The sequence below is a fragment of the Eptesicus fuscus genome, chromosome 23, assembly GCF_027574615.1.
Source record: "Eptesicus fuscus isolate TK198812 chromosome 23, DD_ASM_mEF_20220401, whole genome shotgun sequence".
Lineage (NCBI taxonomy): Eukaryota > Metazoa > Chordata > Mammalia > Chiroptera > Vespertilionidae > Eptesicus > Eptesicus fuscus.
In genome coordinates this window covers 28,936,470-28,953,859 of record NC_072495.1, presented here as the reverse complement: position 1 = coordinate 28,953,859, position 17,390 = coordinate 28,936,470, and the positions used below count along the sequence as shown (strand labels likewise).

General features: G+C 43.0%; 1 protein-coding gene and 1 pseudogene across 1 annotated transcript; one reads left to right on the top strand and one right to left on the bottom strand.

Moving 5' to 3' along the window:
* The first annotated feature begins 5,851 nt into the window (after positions 1 to 5,851).
* Positions 5,852 to 6,372, top strand: LOC129148100 (60S ribosomal protein L23a-like; annotated as a pseudogene).
* A 1,997-nt stretch (positions 6,373 to 8,369) lies between these two features.
* Positions 8,370 to 16,026, bottom strand: ZNF140 (zinc finger protein 140). The gene is made up of 5 exons (XM_054712583.1): positions 15,919 to 16,026; positions 15,489 to 15,543; positions 12,885 to 13,011; positions 12,398 to 12,493; positions 8,370 to 10,539 (listed from the first exon to the last, which is right to left on the bottom strand). Exons 2-5 carry the CDS (start codon positions 15,495 to 15,497, stop codon positions 9,374 to 9,376), a joined length of 1,398 nt encoding a protein of 465 aa, XP_054568558.1. The 5' UTR covers positions 15,498 to 15,543; positions 15,919 to 16,026; the 3' UTR covers positions 8,370 to 9,373.
* Between the last annotated feature and the right edge of the window lie 1,364 nt (positions 16,027 to 17,390).

Genomic DNA, 17,390 nt, shown 5'->3' with positions numbered 1-17,390 from the left:
AGAGACAAATTCTGAAGTACTTAAAAATAATGGCATTTCCAGGTCTCTTTCAAAATAGAGTGATGGGTAGAAGAGTTCATTATACTATTACATACAGTAACAATACTTTTTTACTTTTCAACCACTCTTGTATTCTTGGTTAATACCTGCTTGAGTGTGATATACCACTACTTTAATACACTGCCATATTTAATGTATTGATATTTTACTTGGGACTTTTTTGGTGTCCAGAATTATGGTGGAACTTCACTCCTTCTATCTTTTGTATTGACCTGAAAATATTTTACAAGTCTTAGTAATTTGGGAAACACAACTTTTTTCTTCTATTCTTTAAAATAGCCTGCCCTCTCCCATCCCACCCCACCCCCCAAAAAAAAAGTCTTCCTTAAAAGTTTTGGGCTGAGCCCTAGCTAGTTTGGCTCCGTGGATAGAGCGTCGGCCGGCGGACTGAAGGGTCCCGGGTTCGATTCTGGTCATGGGCACATGCCTGGGTTGCAGGCCTGATCCCCAGTAGGGGGTGTGCAGAAGGCAGCTGATCAATGATTCCCTTTCATCATTGATATCTCTCTCTCTCTCCCTTCCTCTCTTAAGTCAATAAAAATATATTTTAAAAAAGTTTTGGGCTGAAAATCTTTACGGGTACTTTACTTCTGATCCAGTTGTTTTTACAGTAGTTAATTACGTTTTTTAGTTCTTAGTCAATTTTGGACACTTAAGTTTTCCCAAAAATTATTCATCTTATCTGAAATTTTAAGCTTGCTTAAATTGTTCATGCTATTTTCATATTATTTTTAAAAAACAGTTTTTAGTAATGTTTAAAAAGCACAGCTCAAATTATAGCCTTTTATCTAGGTCATCTTTTTATTTTCTTGATTCATCCTATAAAATATATATCTACATTATTCTTTTTAAAGAAGCAGATTTGGGTCATATTTTGTGATTTATCTTTTTTTATTATCTAAAGTTTTACATGTCTACTTTTTCCCCGCTTGACACCTCCACACACAGATGTATTATGTCTTTGTTTTTTGGTTTTCTGTTCTGTAAATTTTGTTGTTCTTAAATTTTACTTTGTTGCCATTTTCCTAATTCTTGATTTGATTGCTTATTTTCTCAGTAACTGTTAGCTTTCTGAGAAATGTGTACATTCATTTTTAGGTCTAATATGTTAAGAGGCTCATAATAAAAACAGGAGGCCCGGTTCTTCTCAGTGGAAGCCGATGTAAAATGCTTTTCCAGCCTGGCTGGTGTGCTCAGTGGTTGAACATTGACCTATGAACCAGGAGGCCACCTGTTAGACTCCCAGTCATGGCACATGTCTGGTTTTTGGCCGATCCCCAGTAGGGGGTGTGCAGGAGGTGATGTTTCTCTCTCATTGATGTTTCTATTCCTTTCCCTCTAAAAAATCAATAAAAGCATATTTAAAAAATAAAATCTTTCCATTCCTTTTGCCTCACGGTAGAAACTTGTCATACCACCTTATCATTTTTCTCTCTTCCTGAACACATATCCCTAGGAGCCTTCCTTCCTTGTACTGTCTAGACCAGCGATTGTCACCCTTTTTCATCTCATGCCACACATAAACTAATTACTAAAATTCTGCAGTACACCAAAAAAATGTACTTTTGCCGATCTGACAAAAATATAGGTATAATTTTGATTCATTCACATCGGATGGCTATTGTGTTGGCTGTTCTCACTTTTTAATTTGATAATCTAAAGGAAAAGAGGTCAGCCGAAACCGGTTTGGCTCAGTGGATAGAGCATCGGTCTGCGGACTCAAGGGTCCCAGGTTCGATTCCGGTCAAGGGCATGTACCTTGGTTGCGGGCACATCCCCTGTGGGGGGTGTGCAAGAGGCAGCTGATCGATGTTTCTCTCTCATCGATGTTTCTAACTCTCTATCCCTCTCTCTTCCTCTCTGTAAAAAATCAATAAAATATATTTAAAAAAAAAAAAGGAAAAGAGGTCAGTGCCCCTGATTACTCAGGTATTGCATGTTTTAAAAATTCTGGCAGCACACCATTCACTGATATAATAATCAGTTATTCTTTTCTTCAAACCCTCATGCAAAGATATGTGGGGTTTATTTAAAATATATTTTTATTATTTCAGAGAGGAAGGGAGAGGGAGAGATAGAAACATCAATGATGAGAGAGAGGCATTTATTGGCTGCCTCCTGCACACCCCTAACCTGGGCATGTGCTCTAAAAGGGACTCGAACCTGGTTCATAGGTTGACGCTCAACCACTGAGCCATACCAGCTGGGCTGAAGACATGTTTTTATTGATTTTAGAGGGGAAGGGAAAAGGAGAGAGAGACAGAGAGAGAGAGAGAGAGAGAGAGAGAGAGAGAGAAACATCCATTGGTTGCTTCCTGTACACACCCCAACTAGGGATCAAACACGAAACTTAGGAATATGCCCTGACCAGGAATTGAACCCGTACCCTTTTTGGTGTATGGGATGATGCTCCCACCCAGACAGGGTGATCAGTTATTCTTTAGGCACACAGCACACTGGCATACTGGGACTTCCCTTTACCCTCATCTCATCTCTGTGTTAGACCTCCTGTTTCCTGGAATCTTCTTTTTTTCCAGGATAATAATCCTTTTATGTTCAGACAAATGTATTTCTGTAAGATATACACTAAAGTAACAGAGTTACATACTTTTCTGGTTTAAGGACATAGAACCTACCTGTCTACATTACAATGCCAATTCTATATTTTTGTCCATTAAAACTGAACTCCATTGAAGTATAATACTGATAGAAGGCTTGCATTTGAAGGTTATCATCTAATCTTTAAAAAGTTAGATTTGCAGCTTGGCCAGCATGGCTCAGTAGTTGAGTGTTGATCTGTGAATCAAGAAGTCCTGGTTCGATTCACGGTTGGGGCACATGCCCCGGTTGCAGCTTCTATTCCCAGTGGGGGGTGGGGTTGTGTGTGCAGGAGGAAGCCGATGGATGATTCTCTTTCATCATTGATGTTTCTGTCTCTTGCTCTCTCCCTTCCTCTCTGAAATAGATTATATGTGAAGCCAGTATAAATAACAAAGATGCCCTAGACAGTATGGCTCAGTGGATAGAGCATTGGCCTGAAGGGTCCTAGGTTCAGTGCCAGTCAAGGGCATGTACCTTGGTTGCTGCTTTCCTGCCCATGACTGAGGTGCATGCAGGAGGCAACGAATAGATGTTTCTCTCTGTCTCTCTCTCCCTTCCACTCTCCATAAAAATAAATGGGAAAATATCCTCAGGTAAAGATTAACAACAACAAAAATAATGATGACCAGGATGACTATAACGCATGTTATTACAATCCCAGTAAAGGTTTAAGCTGGTCAGAACTTGCTGAAAGTAGGGAGATGGGTATACTTTTTTTTTTTTTTCTTGCCTCCAATGGGGCCTTGTTTCCACCTTTCTTCTTTTAACTGAACTGCCTGTGTACCTACAGGGAAGATGCTCAGTGAAATGCATCCCTGCCCTGATGGGATCAGAGAAACAAGAAAAGAAGTATCCTGATCTCTCTACCCTGTTGTGCAGGCAGATGGTACTTTCAGACTCTCGAGATGACAGCTGTTGACCTATCTCCTATGTGGGCTCTGACTGCACAGGAATCTGCCTGTTTCTATGTGAAAAACACTGAGGAGGAAAGGATGGTGGCTGGGTTCCCAGCAACCTGCTTACAGGGACCAGAGACATTTAAAGATGTGTCTGTGGAGTTCACACAGGAGGAATGGATGGTGCTGAACTCTGCTCAGAGACGGATGTACATAAATGTGATGCTGGGAAACTACATAAATCTCACCTCAGTGGCATATCCATTATGCAGGCCTTCTGTGATCTCCCAGCTGGGTCAAGAGATAAGAACTATGAAAAGGAGAATTCCCAAAGCCGCTCACCTAGATTGCGAGATTCTAATTAAAAACAAAGAACCAACTCCTAAGCAGAATATTTTTGGGGAAAAGACACGCACTGGTAAGACGGTAAGATTCACACTGGATGACTGGTCTCCACATTAAGAGAAGACTGGAGAAACACAATATCCCGGAGGTTAATTTAAAGCAAATGATATTTACCCCCAAGAAAACAGCCTATCAAGAGAGATTCTCTGACTACCTTAAATTGGAGAAAAACTCTAAATTTAGATCAAAATTTGTTTTTTTCAAAGAGAGTTTGCACCAGCAAACAATGCCATAACTGTTACTTAAATATCGAGTGTTTGAAGCATAATACCATCTAAACAATTATGGGGGAAATTTTGTGAATTGAGAAACTCTGTGAAAGTCATGAATATGCTAGAGCTCTGTGGCATCTTCAAAGAACTCAAATGGCACAAAAAGAGTGAATATGCTCCATACATGGTATACACTTCAAACATAAGATGCTTCCTATACAATTTTCAAATGGCAGAAAATTCCTATGAATGTAATAAAAATAAAACTTGTCATCATTCATCCCTTAACAGGAACAGTCTCCTACTGGAGAGAAACATTATAAATGTAATCAGTGTGGAAAAGCCTTCAAAAAGATTTCTAATTTTATTTTGCACAAGAGAAGTCACATGGGCAAGAAGCAATATGAATGGAAAGAATGTGGGAAAGTCTTCAATGATTCCTCAGCACTAAGGAGACATGTAGGAACGCACACTGGTGAGAAACCCTATGAATGTCATCAATGTGGGAAAGCTTCAGTAAAAACCATCTCCTAAGGCTCATCTGAGAACTCACACCGGAGAGAAACCCTATGAGTGCAGTCACTGTGGAAAGTCTTTTGGAACAAGTTCTTACCTTGTAGTGCACAAGAGAATACACACTGGGGAGAAACTCTATGAGTGCAGTGACTGTGGAAAAGCCTTCAACACAAGCTCCCACCTTAAAGTTCACAAGAAAATACACACTGGGGAAGATCTTTATGAATGCAAGGACTGTGGGAAAGTAAAGTGGCCTCTCATCCCTAGAATGCATGTGAGAACTCACACTGGAGAGAAACGCTATGAAAGTATTCCATGTGGAAAAGCCTTCAGTCAGAGTTCTTCACTTATTATACATAAACCAATTCATACTGGAAGATAATCCCTGTAAGTGTTGATAATCTCTGTAAGTATTTTGAATGTGAAATTGCCTTTTTTATTGTCTTAAGATGAATTGCAAGCTCATTATTTCAATCTTTGTTCTCCAATATAAGCATTTAAGGCTATATATAGTCCTCTAAATACTCCTTTAGCTATATAACACATATTGGTCTGTTATTCTGTTTTAATTCTAAGTGTTATACATTTATTATGGCTTTTTGATCCATAGCTATTTAGATTTATGTATTTGTAATATGTGCGGTAAGGTTTTCAGGTACCTTCTTATTGATGTCTAAGTTAACTGCATTATGTTTAGAATATCTGGACAGCCCTAAAACTCAGCAAATGCCCCATGGGAGAGAACCACCTGTGCATTTGAGGCTTCTCACTTTCCTAATCTGCCAATCTCAACCTCAAGTGACCCTAAAACTTTTGTGATTTCTTTTTCCCCCAAGCTCACATTCAAAATCAGGAAATGCTTACAAGGGCAAAATCGCATGTGATTACCAGGTTACCTCAGCAGAGTTTTCCTCCTGGAATTTGGTTCATCTAGTCCTCTACTTCCACAGCTCGGTGATGCCTTTGAACATGATTTTTTATATTTATCTGCTTTACCTGGTTGCTTTCTCAATACTGCATCCCAGCTTGAAGCAGACTTTTTGAAGATATTATAAATAGCAGTTAAACTCAGTCTCATAACAACATTGCATTCAGTGGAAGGGTAATAGTGAAAGACAGCTGTAACCATAGTTGACACACACAAGGACATGGCAGCTTTTTACGAAGATGGCGCCGAAAGCTAAGAAGGAAGCCCCTGCCCCTCCCAAAGCCGAAGCCAAAGCAAAGGCTTTGAAGGCAAAGAAAGCAGTGTTGAAAGGCGTCCACAGCCACAAAAAAAAGAACCGCACGTCACCCACCTTCTGACGGCCAAAGACACTGAGGCTCCGGAGGCAGCCTAAATATCCTCGGAAGAGCGCACCCAGGAGAAACAAGCTTGACCACTACGCCATCATCAGTCCCCCCTGACTACCGAGTCAGCCATGGAGAAGACAGAAGACAATAATACACTTGTGTTCATTGTGGACGTCAAGGCCAACAAGCACCAGATCAAACAGGCTGTGAAGAAGCTCTATGACACTGATGTGGCCAAGGTCAACACCCTGATCAGGCCTGATGGAGAGAAGAAGGCATATGTTCGACTGGCTCCTGACTACGATGCTTTGGATGTTGCCAACAAAATTGGAATCATCTAAACTGAGTCCAGCTGCCTAATTCTACATATAAAAATTTTACACTGGAAAAAAAAAAAAAAAAGGACATGGCAGCTGCATCTGGGAGTGTGCCAATGTTGAACGTCACTCAGCTGTCCACTCAGTTTGATTGTATCCAAGATAATTACCCCAAATGTAAACTCTAATTCAGAAAAGGTTTCACACAGAAACTTATGCAAGAAGTCATATTCGAGGATAGGTACCATGTGTTGTGTGAAAGATTACTGAATGTGCTCTTCTATGAAGGATAGACATGTTCACTGGGAGGGTGATGGTGTAATAGTGTGTGGATAATTGAATAAGCATGACAACAGATTAAGAAAATCCTGTAACTATCCAGAGGTATAATGGCTGCAGTCCTGAGTCTGTTTCACATGAATTTCACACACCTTGACTATGCAAACTTAAGATAACTGTATGTCGGAAATACAAACATCTTACCCTACATAGATCAAAATGGTCTAACTGGGTGTTTACCCCTTCACATGTATTGACATGATCACACTATATATCACCACTATTTTTCCACTGCAACAGTACAACACAAATTCAAGCTGAAATATTATAGTATACAAGTAATTTGAAGTACAACATCATATATTTTTCTACTGTTGGTGCTTTTATATCTCAATTTGTCTGGCCACTGTTATTAAATTTCATCTTAAAAAAACAAATTATTTTTATTGTCTTCTACCTCTGGAAAGCACCACAGCTTGTAAAAAATGCGTTAAATATGAAAAAATATAACAGATTTATGTGCTAGAGTGAAAGAAAGCAACTATGAACCTTGCCAGCGCCTTCTTGCAATGACAAATAAAGCACACTGTATAAACAAAAACATCCACAATCTATTTTCTTTTTTCAGTGGCAACAGTGTTTTGACATCTATTTTACTGTATAATATAGGAATTATCTGTATTTAAGTTTAAGTAAAAATCATAGTTCTTATTTTCTTAAATATCTTACCACAAGTTAAGGAAGTTTTGAATGTTATGTAGTTTAGAATGGTGCTGCATGCAGGAAAGAGAAAGTTACTATTTTTGATAGCATGACTCAGGTAATCCATCTGTGAGCTGAACTACCTGTAAAGGCACTTCCTGCCTGATGGCCCTTCACTTACCTGATTGTAGGACTCTTGTCTCTTTTTCTCCATCACTCTTTCCCTTGCTCCAATAAGGAGGTCACATTTGGTTTAGAAAGAGAAAGTCCTGCTTACAAGAGAGAGAAAATAGATACTTCAAAATATTATAGTTTTACTCAGCTCCAGACCCAATCTCTTAGTAAGGGAGGAAAAGCTGTTCCAAGAACAAGAGCAGGGGGGAAATGCACCCACGTCCCTATTCCACCCATTTTTAATCATCTCAAGAGCATGGAGCAGGAATTCAGCCGGGCAATGTGGAGCCCAGCCCCTAATACTGCCTATGGAACTAGCAGAGATACCTAAATTCAGATTCTGATTGTGAAGGACTGATAACCGCCTCAGAAAAGTTTCCCATAGTTCGCCAAGACTACATTCCCATATAAATTACTGTGGACAGGATCTAGTCAGCCCCACTCCTTCTGAGAAGTCTGTGGCCACATTACTAAATGTTACAAACCTCTGAAATGATAAGTTTACCTTTCTTGTTTACCAGAACCCCCCCCCCACACACACACACCTCACATGGTGCTGGGGAAAGTGACAATGCTGGCCACACTGCAGGAAAGGGAGGGTGCACAACAGAATTGTTCTGGTCAAGTTTGAGGCGTTAGGCCACTCTAGACAAGTAATTACTCAGCAATAGCTGTGTTCTGTTGTCACACTGAATGGGAAAAAAAATGCTAGTCTCTCGTTTTGTGAACAATTTACATACATGAAACAACAAATGAGGCACTTATTCAAGTACTAAATTGCACATTACACACACTAGATGTGAGGGAAGTTCTTACAAGAGGCAGTCAGTTGCTTCAAAGACAGGATAAACCTTTACCTGGGACATTAAAAAATGGGCAAGGTGTACATAGAAAGTGAACACAATATGGTTTATTTTCACAATATGGACTTACAAAATAAATGTTCTCACTGTAAATGCAACAAAAGAGGAAAACTACCTTGGCATTTTCCTGTGACATAACTTACATTTATTTCTAACACATGTCTAGTCAGATTCAAGGATAAACATGAGTTAGCATAACCTTAAATCCAAACACTATCTCAGTTAAAACCGTAAGACACCTAAAAATGTTCCTACGACTGTGTTTGAATGCTTCCACAAAAACACACTACTCTTGCTGATGTCAATATTGTGATAGTTGCATTTTCAGAATCATATATGATATATGATACTCAGCAAATATCAGATTAAGTATAAATCAAAATTTATTTATAGCTCTCTTTTGAATATGCTTTTTTTTAAAAAAAGCTAAACAAAGATTCTCTCAGTAATTAAAAAAAAAATTTCCCCACACTGATATTTCCTCCAGGACTTCTCAGAACTCTACCCATTATAATGGTGCCCCCAGTATAATGCTATATATTTAAAATATTGCATAAAGTCAACCTATAACCAATTCATTTATAGGGTTGCTTTTTCTCCTTAAAAGAGTATTTTAAAATTTAATAAAGAAGCATTCCCAAATCATTGCTTGTATGTATGACTGCTGAATTGTGTGATTTCCAGGAAAAAGTGCGCCCTTACCCATGCATTCTGTTGTGCTTGAATTGACAAATGCAGGATGAGAGCTAATCTCCAATAAGCTTTCTCACTTGCATTGCACTTGTATCCCTTTCCTGGCAGGAATTTATAAATGTAGAGTAAGGCAATCCTACTAGAGGATGAGTCTTCTCCATATTGAGTGGCTGCACTTTCTGACATTACCAAAAAAAGAAAAGGAAGCTGTCATGGCTTTCCCGCATATTCCTGGGGTTTTTCTCCGGGCATGGATCACATGGCTTCGCCGTTCCTCACACCTTAACACATTCAACACATTCACATAAGGCTCTGAAGTCAAAGTAAGGCATTAGCTGCTATATTTTTAAATGCAAACATCCTTAGGTTTTCTCAACAGTATGAATTCCCGGATGTTCAGTAAGGATTGAGTGGAAACTAAATGAATTTTCATATTCACAGGGATTCTCTAGAGTGTGTGTTCTCTGATGTTTGGCAAGGTTTGAGCTCCAGCTGAAGGATTTATTGCACACCTTACATACATAGGGCCTCTCCCCAGTATGAGTTATCTGATGTAGAATGAGGGAAAAGCTCCGACTAAAGGTTTTGTCACATCCAGTACAGGCATAGGGTTTTTCTCCGCTATGAATTTTCATATGTTGTATGAGGGATGCATGCCAAGTGAAAACTTTGCCACATTCATCACATTCGTAGAGCTTCTCTCCAGCATGAATTCTCTGATGTTTAATAAGGAAGGAGTGGCAACGGAAGGCTTTCCTACATTCCGCACACTCATAGGGGGTTTTGGTGGTATGAATGCTCTGATGTCGGGTAAGGTGTGAAGAACGTCGAAACGCCTTCCCACATTCAATGCATTCATAGGGTTTCTCTCCAGTATGTGTAATCTGATGGCGAATGAGTTCTGAACCACTGCTAAAGGCTTTCCCACATTTCCTACATAAATACTGTTTCTTTCCTATGTGAATTCGCTGATGTCGAGTGAGGTTTGAGGCACGGCTAAAGGCCTTTCCACATTCAGTACACTCATAGGGTTTCTCCCCAGTATGTGTTCTCTGGTGTTCAATGAGGAACGAAAGGTAACTGAATGTTTTACTACAGTCCTTACACTCGTGGGGTTTCTTTCCAGTATGTATCATCTGATGTTTCACAAGGTTTGAGATCTGACTAAAGGTTTTGCCACATTCCTTACATACATATGGTTTCTCTCCTGTGTGAGTCCTCTGATGTAACACCAGGGAAAATCGCCGACTGAAAGTTTTTCCACATTCATGGCACCCATAGGGCCTCTCCACGGTACTGACACTATGTGAAGTCAGGGCTTCTTGATGAGAGACTGTCACTTGCCTGATACATCCCTGATTTCTTTGTAGCATCTCAGTAACATCCTCGTATTTCCAGCCTCCTTTAAAACTGGAATGTTCAGGGCCTTGGCTCAGATTCCTCTCCTTTATCAAATACTGGGATAAGTCATCTTCATATATGACATTTTTTGGAGAAAATTTTCTGATCTCACCATTTGACTCTGAAACTGAAAAAAAAATACAAAGCAATGTTTCTTATTTTCTGTATTGAATAAAATAAAAGCCTTTTTTCTTTTTTTAATGAGAGAATTAAAATGGAAAAAAATTATTACTTCATTGCTTTCATATTTGTCGTGACTTTGAAATCTAGGCATTCTGCCCAGAAATTCAGAAGACATCAAAGAGAGGAGAGATTTAGGTGAATAGGGAGAAAGGTTAAAGGTAAATAAAGGAAAGTGAAGGGAAAACAGAGCTATGAAGAAGGTAAGTAATTGGGAAGCATGAGTTTTTACCGTCTTCCTCACTTCGTTACTTGCTGCCAGAATGATGTGAAAATGAACATGTTATAGTGCTAATAAAACTGCAAGTGCTCTCAAATCCCACCAACTCACCCGACTGTTCCCCTAGTGCCTCTGGAACATCTTACAGCAACTTATTCTAAATAAATACAGGATTTCTCTGAAAACCACCCCCTACGATGCTCGCTCTAACTCTACTTTCCAGACTGACATCTGAAGCTTAACCTTGTAGAACAGTCTTTCTATCAGCTGGATGTAACAGGCAAACATAAGCCCGGATTTCCTCCAGGCTAATTTCTGTTTTGTTACTCCTCACCAGAGGACATTTTTTCCAATGATTTTCAGAGAGAGAGAAGGAGAGACGGAGAGAGAGGAGAGAGAGGACCGAAGGGGCGGGGAGGGAGAGAGAGAAACAAACATCAATGTGAGAGACACACATTAATTAGTTGCCTCCCGCATGTGCCCCAACTGGGGACCGGGATCCAACCTGCAACCCAGGTATGTGATCTTGAATGGGAATCAAACCCAAGACTCTGGTGCACGGGCCAGCACTCCAAGCACAGAGCACATTGGCAGGGCACAGGCTCAGTTTTAAAGAGACTTTATCACTTGGGGGTAGGGGGACCGAATTTTAAAATAATGTATTTTTTAAATGTACTAGTATATACTTTCTTATATCCTTATTCTAATAAAATATGTAGGATTAAAATTCCATGGTGTACACAACTTATGCTCAAATATCCCCAGAAAAAACATATACCAAATGATTTTAAAAATGGAACAAAATGTTAGCAGTAGATAAATATAAATAAAAACGTATGGGTATTCTACGTATTAGCCTTACAACTTGTATGGAAGTTTACACATTAAAAAATTCATTTTTCGCCCTAGTTGATTTGGCTCAGTGGATAGAGCATCGGCCTGCGGACTGAAGGGTCCCAGGTTTGATTCTGGTCAAGGGCATGTACCTTGGTTACAGGCTCCTCCCTGGCCCGGGCCTTGGTTGGGGCGTGTGCAGGACACAACCAATTGATGTGTTTCTCTCACATAGATATTTCTGTCATTCCCTGTCTTCCATTCTCTCTAAAAAAAAATCAGTGAAAAAATATCCTCAGATGAGGATTAAAAAAGTAAAATTCATTTTGCGCCCAGCCAGCATGGTTCAGTGGTTGAGTGTCAACCGATGAACCAGGAGGGCACAGTTCCATTCCCAATGGGGGTACATGCCCGGGTTGTGGGCTTGATCCCCCACTGTGGGGTGTGCAGGAGGCAGTCAACCCATGATTCTCTCTCATCATTGATGTTTCTATCTCTCTCTCCCTCTTTCTTCCTCTCTGAAATCAATAAATATTTTTTTAAATGCTAAAAAAATTGTACATACACATGCATAAAAATGAATCTAGACACAAACCTTACACACTTCACAAAATTTGACAGCTCACAAACATACATGTAATGCCCATTTAAAGAGGACACCCATTTTTTTCTTTTTCTACCTTTTTGTTTCTTGGCTGCAAAGACAGACACAGCAGGAAGTGCATAGCAGAGGGGAAACTCACTCACTCACCTGGAAAGAAATCTGTTCTCACATCTCCTTTCCCCAGCCAGGGCTCTTTCCCTTGCTCCAGTAAGGAAACCACATCTGGCTTAGAAATGTTAAGACCTGCTTGCAGGAAATAAAATAAATTCAGAATCAGTTCTTTAATCCTCAGAAAAGAGGGACCACTAAAAGAAATGCCAGATGTAGGTATGAAAGGTGTCTAAAGATTAGGTGGAGTTACAATGCCCATCTTAAAAAGGAGTAATAACCCACAGACACGGACTACAGTGAGGTGATGACCTGAGAGCCTGGGTGCAGGTGGGGAAAGGGAGGAAATTGGAGACATCTGTAATAGCGTCAATAATAAAAATAAAGTTTAACAAATTAAACACAACCCCACAACCTAATTTTAAAAAAACAGCATACCTCCCTTGGGAACATTCAGCCAGTTAATGAAGATTCCCACCACTACCTACGGCCAAGTTCTAGCTGAAGGGAGGTGAGGAGCACTCACCCAGGGAGACCAGGTGGCCGTAGTTCTCCAGCATGACGTGCCTGTACAAGTCTCGCTGAGTAGGCTGAAGCCAAGCCCACTCCTCCGGGGAGAAGTCTATGGCCACATCTCTGAACGTCACCGACCCCTGAAAGGACAGACAGGGTCTGTCAACGGCACCAGCCTCCGCACGGCCCTGACCCAGGAGGGAAATGACTGCAGTGAGGAGGGCGGACAGAATTCGCGGGGACCAATGAGAGTATAACTAAGAGTAGAGCTGTGTGGTTTTGCTGTATAACGGAGAAAACGAGAAAAGACACACCATGTGATATGTCCTGACATATTTTACAGTTTTGTGAAAGGTAAAGGATTATACATGTGATTTCTGGTTTTGGTTCTGAAAACTCTTAAGGTCTCGCATCACTTCACGAATGAATAATGAAGACAATTCCTTTGTGTTTAACAGTCAATGGAGAGTGTACTTAATAGCAGTCTCTTGCCCTAACACCGTGGTCGGCAAACTGCGGCTTGCGAGCCACATGCAGCTCTTTGGCCCCTGGAGTTTTTAGCAAAGGCCAGCTTAGGAGGACCCTAATTAAGTTAATAACAATGTACCTACCTATATAGTTTAAGTTTAAAAAATTTGGCTCTCAAAAGAAATTTCAAAAGTTGTCCTGTTGATATTTGGCTCTGTTGACTAATGAGTTTGCCGACCACTGCCCTAACCAGTTTGGCTTAGTGGATAGAGCGTTGTCCTGCGGACTGAAGGGTCCCAGGTTGGATTCCGGTCAAGGGCATGTACCTTGGTTGTGGGCACATCCCCAGTGGGGGGTGTGCAGGAGGCAACTGATCGATGTTTCTCTCCCATCGATGTTTCTAACACTCTATACTCCTCCTTTCCTCTCTGTAAAAAAAATAAATAAAATGTATTTTTTAAAAATAGCAGTCTCTTTTAACATAATTTGGCAAGAATTTCCTTTTTATAACAATTGGCTATAGCAGACAGCAGCAACGCCCTTGAAATGAGGCATGCACTCTCAAGCTTATCACACTCCTCCCATTCCTGAAGAAACAGCTGTGAAACTTAGAGAGCGTTTTAGAGACGCCACAGAACAAGGAGGATAAGCCCCAAAGTATCAGGGCCTCCCGAGGCGGGACTGCAATGCCTCCCAGCACGGAACCCAGTGCCTTTTTTTTTTTTTTTCTTTAAATATCCTCAGGTGAGGGTTTTTAAAATATATATATTTTATTGATTTTTTACAGAGAGGAAGGGAAAGGGATAGCGAGTTAGAAACATCGATGAGAGAGAAAAATCGATCAGCTGCCTCCTGCACACCCCCCACTGGGGATGTGCCTGCAACCAAGGTACATGCCCTTGACCGGAATCGAACCTGGGACCCTTGAGTCCACAGGTCGACGCTCTATCCACTGAGCCAAACCAGCTAGGGCCGGAACCCAGTGCTTTTACCCGCAAGGTGAGAGACAACAAGAAGCTCCCGGTTTCCACCACTTGAGTGACCCATGTAACTGTTAGGCATGAAAAGGAATGTTAAAAGGTCCCACACGAGTAGCCTCAAATGTGTGGCAGGGTTATAGGTTATACCAGTGGTCGGCAAACCGCGGCTCACGAGCCACATGCGGCTCTTTGGCCCCTGGAGTGTGGCTCTTCCACAAAATACCACGGCCTGGGCGAGTCTATTTTGAAGAAGTGGCGTTAGAAGAAGCTTAAGTTTTAAAAATTTGGCTCTCAAAAGAAATTTCAATCGTTGTACTGTTGATATTTGGCTCTGTTGACTAATGAGTTTGCCAACGACTGGGTTATACTTTACACTGAACAAAATTATTTTACGTGATAAAGATTATCGAGTCACAGAGAAAGAAGCTGCTTCCTGGAGTAAACAGTGGGACTTGCAACTCGGGTGGAAGTCGGGACTCCCCAGCAAAACTCTGGATTTGGACATAAGTATGACAAAAAGTAAGAGAGAAGAGGAACTATAAACAGAGGGGCTAATTTGGGATGGTTGGCCTTCTTATTCACCTCTGAGAAGTATGATTGCCAGGCAGGCGTTTAGCCACAAAAATACCCAGTGTTCCTTGCAAAGAAACTGAATGTCAAGTCTGAAAAGTGAGCTCTGAGTTCAGAGATTTTATCTTGCTCACTGCTGCATCCCCAGACCTGGAAAGGGTCAAGCGTTCGCATCCCTAGGAGGGGCTGTTCACCAGACCCCCAGCTTCTGGCTTAGGAGGTCTTGGGGGGCGGCGGGGGGCGGGCTCAGAAACATCCACGTCTAATGAGCTCTCAGGTCCAGGGGTCACCCTTTGAGACCAGATACAGATGCTGGACGTAGATGCTCAATGTAAATATGTCGAATACATGAATGAAAGGCAGCTGGAGCAAGAGACACAGAATAAAGCACCTCTCACTCGAATATTGAGAGAGAGGAGGCGACAGCACAGCTGGCTCCCCACTTTCAACCCTAAAACACGCCTGCCAGGTCAGAAACCCGCCACGCGGCAACAGCTCCCCGTCAGCCCTCCTTCACCCTCCTACGAACCAGGCCACGAAGGAGAGGAGCGAGGCGGGGCAGGGAGTCCCTAAGGGAAAAGGGAGGGAGCACCGCTTACCTGAGACATGGCTCCTGTGGGACCGAGGAGGACAGCACAGGGTAGGCCGGGAGAGCTGGCAGGAGAGACAGCGGCCTGAGCGCGCGGGCCGGGCCCCAGGAACCGGGTCCCTCCTCAGGGGGTTCCCGTCGCTCCACGTCCACCCGCCCTCGTCACACGGGGGCAGGGAACCCAGCAGCCCGGGGCGCCCGCGAGGGCTCCCTTCAGGCCGGGAGTCCAGCCTGACTGCACCCCCTACACCTGCTCTTTGGCCGAGGTCACGGGCCTGGCACTTCCTCTGCGATTCTGGCACCGTGGGCTCCGGGCTCCGGGCTCCGGGCTCCGGGCTCCGGGCTCCGGGCTCCGGGCGGTTACGGCCCAGGCCAGCAGGCGGGGACCCCGGCGCAGGCGGGGTGGTCCCAGCGCAGGCGGGTTAGGCGCCTTCACCTACCTCCGGCCCAAGAAGCCCAGACTCCACCGGGCGTCCCGGAGTGCAGACGGCGCCTTCCGGAGCCCCGGGGACCAGACCCCCCGGAGCAGGCCGCGGGCCCTAGACAACTGCACTTCCCAGGATCCACCGCTGCCTCAGCGCGCGTGGGAGGAAGGCTCGCCGTCGCACACTACAACTCCCGCAACCGCCCAAGAGCGGAGAGACACAACGGGCCTCAGACAACTACACTTCCCAAGACACACCGCGGTCTCAGCGACGTGAGGAAAGAAGGCTCCCCGCCACACACTACAACTCCCATAGCTCCCCACGCCCGCAGAAACAGAAGAGGCTTGTCCTCAGAGAACTACACTCCCCAGGATACCCCGCGGCCCCGACGCTCCGTTGAATTCAGACATCCCATCACACACTACAATTCCCAGAACTCCCCACGCCAGCAGTGACAAAAACTGGGAGCCTCAGACAACTGCACTTTACGATTCACTCGCCTTTAGCACGCTTCCAGAGAAAAAGGCTCTCGGTCACACACACAAAAACACCCGGAACGAAGCAGAGACCTCGGTCCTCAGACGACTACATTTCCCAGGATACACAGCGGCCTCAGCGCTCCGGGAGAAAATAGGCTCCCAGCAAAGACAAAAACTCCCACAAAGCCACGCAGGGGCGTCAGGGCGCCTCCAGACAAAGGCCATTGTCCTCAGCAACCACAATTCCCAGAACGCTGCGAGGCCCCAGCATCCTGAGACCAAAAGCTCCACCTTCACACAACTACAATTCCCAGAACCCACTGTAGTCCCAGCGCGACCATCTACGCTTTCCAACTTTCTACAACTGTCCTGTGGCCTGAACGCATGCCCTAACTACGAATACAATCAGGAAAAAACGACTTTATTGTGTTACCTCACTCTATTTTCAACCCTAATGGAATATGATTCCCAAAAGGTTGAATTTGCTTTACAAAAGAGTGAACTTGCTTTGCAAAGGGGTTAATTTCAAGTGTAAAACCTGTAACTGGAATTCCTCGCCTCGGAGGACTGGTATTCCCTGAGACCCTCGAGGCCTGTGGAGCGGCCTCGCTACCAGGGGCTGGAAGCGACAGGTCCCCCTGTTTGGAATCAGTGATGACCTATCACCATTAGCAGCGACCCTCCAGCAACTTGGTGCTCTTGATCCCCAATGGTGACACACTTCACTGACAGAGAACAGAGCAAGTTTTAAATATATTTCATTGATTTTTTTTTATTTTTTTTTTTACAGAGAGGGAGGGAGAGAGATAGAAAGCTAGAAACATTGATGAGAGAGAAACATCGATCAGCTGCCTCCTGCACACCCCCTACTGGGGATGTGCCCGTGACTGGAATCGAACCTGGGACCGTTCAGTCCGAAGGCTGACGCTCTATCCACTGAGCCAAACCGGTTATGGCAAGTTTCCTATTTAATTGTAAGCTACAGATATCACATGGAAACGTGTTCAG

What these genes read in the sequence shown, in the direction of transcription:
- ZNF140 (XM_054712583.1), bottom strand. An exon ending in CGGCCACCTGGTCTCCCTGG is followed by an intron (nt 12,494 to 12,884) that starts GTGAGTGCTCCT and finishes TCCTGCAAGCAG; the next exon opens with GTCTTAACATTTCTAAGCCA. An exon ending in GAGAACAGATTTCTTTCCAG is followed by an intron (nt 10,540 to 12,397) that starts GTGAGTGAGTGA and finishes TTTTTTTTTCAG; the next exon opens with TTTCAGAGTCAAATGGTGAG.